The sequence below is a fragment of the Procambarus clarkii genome, chromosome 54 (assembly GCF_040958095.1).
Source record: "Procambarus clarkii isolate CNS0578487 chromosome 54, FALCON_Pclarkii_2.0, whole genome shotgun sequence".
Taxonomy (NCBI): domain Eukaryota; kingdom Metazoa; phylum Arthropoda; class Malacostraca; order Decapoda; family Cambaridae; genus Procambarus; species Procambarus clarkii.
Window position 1 is genome coordinate 9,506,217 of NC_091203.1, and position 8,222 is coordinate 9,514,438.

Consider the following 8,222-nt stretch of genomic DNA (forward strand, 5'->3'; position numbering starts at 1 on the left):
GTGGTGTCGTAAGCCTTTTCCAGGTCAAAAAGGACGGCAACAACGGAGGTCTTCGTAGCAAAAGCAGTAAGAAATCTAAAGGACGAGACTCAAGGACAGGTTTACGAAGAAGGAAAGATTGGGGAAGATGAAGACCAGAGCTAACAGAAGAAAAGTGAGAACCCAGTTCGGTAGCGACCTGCAACGGGTCCGCCACAAGAGTACCACGGAGGTGAAGGACCGGGGAAACATCGGGAACGATCTTACCCGCAATCTTGCGGATACGCCTCCAGATCTGTGGCAGGGGAGTTTCGGACGTAATTGTGGAGACATAAGAAGTCCAACATTCACGTTTAGACGTACGGACGGCCCTATGGGCCACCACACTCGCTTTCCGAAAGAAAAGAAAAGAATCGGTCTTCTGCCGACGGCGGTGCCTCTTCCAGGCTGAACGCTTACAGCAGACAGCCCGAGCACAGTCCGCATTCCACCAGGAAACGCACTTCCGTGGACCCCGAGAGGAAGAGCGAGGAATAGAGCGGAGGGCAGCGTCGAAGACAGTGTCATGAAAAAGGATGAGAGGCCGAAGGGAGAGGTCAGAGAGAGCAGCACTGAGGGTAAATAGGTTCCATTCCGCTTTAGTAAACTGCCACCTAGGAAAAGAGAGGGAAGGGCAAAACGAGAAAAAGGAAACAAGGAGAGGGAAATGATCACTGCCATGGAGGTCATCAAGAACCTGCCACGTGAAATCTAAGTAAAGAGAAGAAGAGCAGAGAGAAAGATCAATACAGGAAAGGGTGCGAGTCCGAGAGTCCAAATGAGTGGGCTCACCAGAATTCAGAAGAGACAGGGAAGAAGAGAGGAGAAACGGCTCAAGTAGGCGACCCCGCGTATTCGTCAGAACATCACCCCAAAGATAATGACGACAATTGAAGTCACCCAGCAGGTGCACAGGCTCCGGTAAGGAGACCAAGAGGTGTTTCAAATCAGGAAGAGAAAGCGGGACACTTGGGGGGGAGATAAATGGAACAAACTGTGTACCATTTCCTCACAACGATACGAGCAGCAGAACAATGGAGAGACAAAGGAACAAAGGGAACATCAGCGGGGATCAAGAGAGCAGAAGAATTTGGAGCCCCAGCAACGGCTGGGGGGGGGGGGGGAAGAGAGAAAGGAATAGCCACGAAAACGACCAGGACGAGCACCAAGCATCGGCTCCTGGAGACAGACACAAAGGGGCGAAAACCGCGAAATCAGAAGTTGGAGTTCGAGGAAACTGGCGTAGTAACCTCGAACGTTCCATTGAAGAATAGACATCGACGAGAAGGGAAAGGACAACAACAGAGAACAAGGAAGAAACAAAGGTGAAAGAGCAACACAGCACGTTAAAGAATATCAGGGTCAGCAATGTCAGGGTTAGGGGGCATGGGTAAACTGAGCAAAGACGGAGGGAAGGAAGCGGGACAACAGACCAGAGGTAGCCGGCGGGCGGGGTCCGGAGGAGGAGGAAGAGGAGGAGACAACGGAGAGGAGCAGTCAAGGACAGCAGCAGGCAGAGGGGGAGTAGAAAGAGGGGAGCGCACCGCAGCATGGGCAGCAACTGAAACGGAAGCAGGGGCCAAAGAAACCTCCATAGCAGGAACAGGGGGCGGAAGCACAGAAATGGGAGGGGAAGGAGCAACAGAGCCAGAAGTAGGGGCCAAGGAAGAAAGCGAAGCCTTCTTACCTGCCAGGGAGGAGGAAGGAGAGGAGCCAGGCTTACGCTTCTGACTTAAAGAGACCGGTGTCACAGCAACTACATACCAGGCAACGGATTCCAGTGTCTCAACAGGAGAAGCTGAATGAGAGCACACACGACGGCCGTTAGGAGAGCGATGGACATTCGCCTGCACCGACAGGCGGCGGGGAAAGCCAATAGATGGAGGAAGAGGATGGGAAGGACGATCGGAGGGAGACGAGGGGACTAGACACAGGAGACACGACAGACCGGGTAGAAAGAAGGGGAACCCCAGACAGAGGACCAGGATGGGAACCCTTCGGGACAGAAATCAAAGGAACAGAGGAGGGGGCAGTGGGTGTATCAGGGGTCCAAGGCCCGGAAACGGTTGCGAGTCTGAGGAAGGAGGGAAGGACGAGGAGAGGAAGAGCGCAACACGCGAGCGTAAGAGACGTTAGCATAAGGCGGGAGCCGGCGAACCTAGCGCCTCGCCTCAGGAAAAGATAAACGCTCCCGGTGCTTCAGTTGAGGACGGCCACCTCAAGCTTGTAATGGATACAGGCACGGGAGAAGGTAGGATGGGCCTCACCGCAGTTGAGGCAGCGAGCTTGGGGAGAAGTGCACTCCGACTTAGTGACCTTCACCCCCACACAAAGGACAGAGAGACAGTCCCAGAGCAGCGGAGGGCACCATGCCCAAGCCTCCAGCACTTGTTACAAAGCCAAGGAGAAGGAATATACTCCTGGACAGAGTACCTAGCACCAGCAAGAATGACAGAGGATGGAAGGGTCCTACCATCAAGGTGATCTTCGACAATACGAAGGGGTTGACGGCGACGACCACGAGGGGGACGAGTAAACGAGTCAACCTGGAGGACAGAATGGCCTTTGGCATCAAGGATATGCCGAATATCATCGTGGCAATCTGCAGATTCCGAACACCGGTTTGCAACATGGGGCGGGACGAGAATAGTGCCAACACTGGCATTCATCTGAACATTCTTGGAGACCCGAACAGGGATCTCGCCAAGGCAAGATAAGGCAGCCAAGCGGGAAGCCGCATCCTGAGAAGGAGCAGCAACGACACGTGTACCGAGACGAGTGGGGTTGAAAGTAACACACGCATCCACGGAATCTACAAGATGCCGATGGAGGGAGAAATCGTCAGGAGGCGCAGAATCAAGAGGGAGGAGATCAAAGTATTTGGCCCATGAAGCAGGACCAAACAAGGCCTGATACGCATCAGCACGGGAAGGAATCGAGCGAGTGCGGTTGGGGTGCGAACGGCGTTGAGAACCCCTAGAGAGAGAGGGGTCAAAAGGCGCAGTAGTCACAACGAAAGACTTAGCCACACCAGGGGACGAAGTGGTCACCACCGGGGGCTGGAGGCTCGACCCAACCTCAGAGGAGGGAGGGGAGCTGGGGGAAGAAGTCAGGACGGTCAAAGGAGGAGCAAGGTCGGGGCCCAACGCAGCGGGAGCTACAGAGCCTGGTCTTCCAATACAGGCCGACTCTGGGGCTTGGTCGCCCACCCCACGAGCCTGAGAGGGTACAACGGAAACATTCAACGACAGAGACGAAAAGTGACAAATTCATCCACGAATGTGCCCCCATACCCACCATGGAGCCACAATTAGAGGCAGGACACCCAACAGGAAGCTATCGCCGATCATGCCGGGGCCCCCTAGGGGTGCGTCGTGAGTATACGCCCCACAAACGCCACCTTAAGAACCGTCAGTCCGTCGAGATCGGGTTCAGCGACGAAAGGGGGATTGACAATAAAAGGTTCCCCTCGCTCGAGACGTCGGGTACTACAGTTCTACGGGTGCAAGAGTATGCCTCCTCAAGCACCCGGGCGTCAAAATAGAAGAAGTCCAAAGAAATAATCCAAAACAAGCAAAAGGTCAGCAGGAAACGACAAGCAGATAGGAGAAGAGGGGGGAGAAAAACGAAACATAAGGAAAAGGAAAAGCGATCCGGCACAATTGGAGAAGACAGCAGCAGGAGTGCAAGGCCAGAAAAGGACAGAGGACTGCCCAACGGAGCATCACACTCCGGCAGCCGTCCACCAAGCCCCCTCACGACGCCAACGGGCCGGAAGGGGAGGAGGAGGAAAAGGAAAAGGTGCCCAGCAGAATTGGAGAGGACGGCAGCAGGAGCACAAGGCTAGAAAAGGACAGGACTGTCCTAAGGAGCATCACACTCCGGCAGCCGCCCACGAAGCCCCCACACGGCGACAACGAGCTGAGCGGGGAGGGGGCTAACTTTAAAAAGTACTCACGTATGGATGATAGTAATAATCATATTTACCACACCATTTAGACCCACTCCACGCAATCTTCTACTGTCGGGTGGAAGAGATGCACTCTTGACCCTCTGAACCATTTTATCCTGCGTCTTATTCGTCTCAGTCTTATGGAACGAGTCTTCGTTGTGCTTTCAGCTGTCCGAGTACTCCTGAGCAAGCCAGGTAAACTAGGGTACTTCATGCAACTGGTTCAAGATTCTCTGATAGATAATTAAATAATTATCTATCAATGTCTACCGACAACGGTTTACAAGTCTAACCCCCCCTTTCACTCTAGGGGTCACTATTCACTACGAATTAACACTTCGTCACAGGCAACTTTGCCTCCGAATATCGTTGGTTACACTCTAGTTTGCAATTCTTTCACATTTTGCATCCAATAATGTCGCGTCGCCGAGAAGACACGTACCGACTCATGCTTTGAGAGCATGAGCAGCAAGGGTTTTAGACTTCACACCCACAACATTTTCAATTATAGAACCAAGATTTAATTGAAGTGCTTATTAACCTATGAGAGTTGTGCTGACCAGGACAACACTTCTTGGTTAATAAATTTGGTTAGGAGGTTGCAAGATAATTAACCCAATGCCTCAGTTTATTCAACCTGAACCTGTCAGTCAGGTTGACAATGCTTAACTTCTGGACCACCAGCTGTTGCTGAATTGAACCGTTTTGCAATAATGTTTGCAAATCTTTATCGACGACTACTAATCTAGCCATTTAAGGGGGAAAAAAATATGATCACCCAGAAGCCATTTTATTGAATATACTTTATATTTCGTTCTTTAAAATCTTGGCATGGATGGACGTGCTAAAGCTGTCTATAACCGTAGCGAGCTCCGGGGACGAGGACCGTGTCTGTGACTGTGCGGTAGTCCGTGAATACTGTGCTCTTAGTATTTATGTTTGTTCTCACCAGCGTTGTCGTGTACGACAGCCTGTGGGGAGTAAAGTTGTCAATTAGCCAGTACCTTTACATAAATCAGTTTATGTTAAGTCTGACTGCACGTACGTGACCGTTAATGTTGAAGGTCTGACAACTACCGTTGTCTGGAGGGCGACACGGTCATCCACCGGCGTCTGTACCACCTGTGTAAGACAACAATTAGCTAGTCTAAGCTCAGCCTCCAGACCATCGTTTGTCACAATACATACCAAGTTCTCACCGCGCGTGTTCCAGTGCTGACAGTCTGAACGGTGAGTGAAGTGAGGGTGACAGCCACACTCTGGAAAGCCTGATCAGTGAGGGTGACGAAGCGGTCGATGGTGAAGAGCTGGGTGACAGTGGGGTTAAATACTGCGTCAACTCTGCTCACTTGTGGACTGCCATACCTAGCTCCAGCGTAAGGAGCCGGACCGCTACTGCTAGAGGAAGCGAGAGGTCCACTGCTAACCTGTCCAGGCCTGTCACCACTCCCGCCAATTCCTTGACCAGAACTGCCAGCTGGGCCGCTGCCGATTCCTTGGCCAAGGTTAATACCTACTCCTTGACTGCTGCCAAGTCCTATTCCAGCACCCAGAACTGGACCGCTGCCCAGGCCGCCACGTACTACTGAACCGCTGCCATGTTGACCTGATGACCCCTGAGAGCTGGCACTACCCGCACCTCCTGGTCCTCTGGTCTGACTGCCATAAGGAGAGGCAGGCTGATGGGTTGGATGAAGAAAACAGTTTGAAGTGCATATTTAAGAGCCATTAGAAAACTTAAATTTGTAAAATACTTAAAATTCAAGTCTGAGGCACCTACACTAAATACATTATTAAGCATTTGAAAAGTTAGAATTAACTATGAAGGGGCACTAAGTTTTATAGTATGGCAATAAACCAGAAAACTGCGCTAGAACTTTTTTATTAGTAAGTGAAGATTAGTGGGTTTAAGAGGTTGTGCAAGATATGATGTAATAATGATTACTAAATGTCACAGGTACCAAACAGTCAACCAGGTAATTTTTCAACTTTAATAGAGTTCAAGAAACTTTAGGGGAAACAGAACCCCACATTCCCGATGTGTTCTTTGAGAAGTGATGACATCCAAGTATCCAAGCTACCGCCATCAAGATCTATTAACTTTAAATTTAGATAAAAGTATCAGTTAAGAATCTGCAGTTAACAAAATTATTAAATAACCAAAAGGTTTATTGGCGTTTTAACCCACTCTGTAGAGCCCCAATACAGTAACCAAGATCAACGTTTAGTCTCATCAACTCTCTGGTAGAATCAGGTCAACTTTACTGTAAACAAGAAACTCTAGGGAAACCCATTGACGAATAGTGTAAAATGCTATACAAACTTAGACCCTTTACATGTAAAAGCTAAAGATAATTTAAAATGGTTCCATTGTTAAAATAAGGTCTAAAGCTGTAAGCTTTAGGGCATCCTCAAAATAGCAAGGCTAGTTTACTAAATTCCAGCGTTTGGTTTATCTTTTGTAATCTTACAATTAAAAGGTCAGTCCGTACCCATTAAATGACGGCTGGTAAGGATCCCAAGACCAGAATAGTATTTAATAATTAGACAATTAAGGGTTACGACAGACTGAAGTCATGCTATATTGTAATCTTTCATACAAGTGCTACTTTCCCTTAAATATTTAGAATCTGATATTCGATCTCATTAATTTCAGCTAAGCCCAACAAGGAAGTTTAAACTTTTATGTATAGTTAGAAAAACTAGCATATACACAACTAAACACTTCGAGACTCGCCAAGGTCGTCCAACAGCGCCTGCGTGACATGCTATATAGATTTTATAGTATAAATGTAAGTTATGTTCAAATTTCCTTATCTGAAAGTTCAACGATTGGTTTGAAATTTTGACTACGTTCCATTGTAATATGTAAGAGGTTTTTTTTTATATGCCAGCCCCATTTGTGACAATTATTTTATATATATATATATATATATATATATATATATATATATATATATATATATATATAATGTGCTACCTGTTGTAGGTAATTGCAACACTATACTAATTATTACAATTCGATTTCAATGTTACGGACTGCATCGATGAAATTAATTTTCATGGAAGCAAGACTTAATTATTGTCCGACATGGCATTTTGAAGCGAGCTGTGATGTTTAACACGCCACATTTGGCGAGTACTTCTCTTCCGTATTAACCATTTCTTTTACCTTTTCTTTACCGTTCCAATTTTCCTGATGGGAACAAATTATTTGGGAACGCATCGGACCAGGGAAATGGTTGGAAGAACGGGAATGGGAAGGGAGGGGGGTGGGAGGGGAAGTTTGGGGGACGAGAGTAGAATGGTGGGGAAAACGAGGCTGTGGCTCGGCAAAACATGGCAGGGTACAACTAGTGTTTAACAATAATTACATATTTATAGGAAAAATAAAATATTTTACCAAAATATTTAGGAAAATAAAAACACGTTTACTCACGTTAACAACTTGGGCAACGACAAGCACCTGGGAGACTACCAGGGTTGTCCACAATATTAGCCAGGAACTATTGGTCATCTGACAAATAATGTAGTTTATGTTAAATCAATAACTACGTCCCCAATGCGGCAAAACCGTTCTAGTTAACATTGGTATACAAGAAAGCTTGGCAAGTTGCACAAAGTGCTGGAGGGTGGATGTTTACCGAAAATGAATGTAGCAAGACAATGAAGATAATTTTACTAGTTTCTTTTTCGCAGGCATTAGTCATAAGCAGAAATTTATCATCTTCGTAAATAACTAGAGTACTGACGACGGGAAGTCTGGCAAATTAGCAGGATAGAACATTAACACCCATATACCAGCTTCAGTGTTAAAAAAAAAAAAAGTAAATACCAAGAAACGTTATCCAACGCCACTTTCATAACACTATTAAACCTAAACAAATAACAATAAACTAATCTATTTACACACAAACCTTGAAGGTCAAAGAGAGTGTTATCACCACAGGAAGTTAGGGATTGAATGTCAAGTGCAGGAAGGTGGCCCGACTCGTTGCCTTCCCCACACACTATAAACACTCGCACTAACAAGAGACTATAGAAGAAGGATAGGAAAGCTCTCTATAAAATATATAGATCTTGTATCACCCAACCCGACGCTCGCCCTGCCTAACAACTCCATCTATTGACGAGTGCGCCAACAACAGGAGAAAGTGGTACTGTTTCATTCCCTTCCCATTAACATTATATCACTAACTTTCTTGAATTATTGTAAAAGTTCTTTGTTTCTTAATTATGTCGTGCTAAATAG

At 47.1% G+C, this 8,222-nt stretch overlaps 1 protein-coding gene across 2 annotated transcripts; it reads right to left on the reverse strand.

The window, feature by feature from the left end:
* Positions 1-4,746: 4,746 nt before the first annotated feature.
* LOC123771403 (uncharacterized) lies at positions 4,747-7,971 on the reverse strand. Of its 2 annotated transcripts, none has more exons than XM_069305097.1 (4): positions 7,888-7,971; positions 7,410-7,487; positions 5,159-5,649; positions 4,747-4,941 (listed from the first exon to the last, which is right to left on the reverse strand). In XM_069305097.1, the coding sequence occupies exons 2-4, from the start codon at positions 7,485-7,487 to the stop codon at positions 4,815-4,817; spliced, it is 696 nt and encodes a 231-aa protein (XP_069161198.1). In that variant the 5' UTR covers positions 7,888-7,971; the 3' UTR covers positions 4,747-4,814. The 2 variants fall into 2 exon arrangements, with proteins under 2 accessions (XP_069161198.1, XP_069161199.1); XM_069305098.1 differs by having other exon boundaries at positions 4,747-5,092; positions 5,170-5,649; positions 7,888-7,967.
* Between the last annotated feature and the right edge of the window lie 251 nt (positions 7,972-8,222).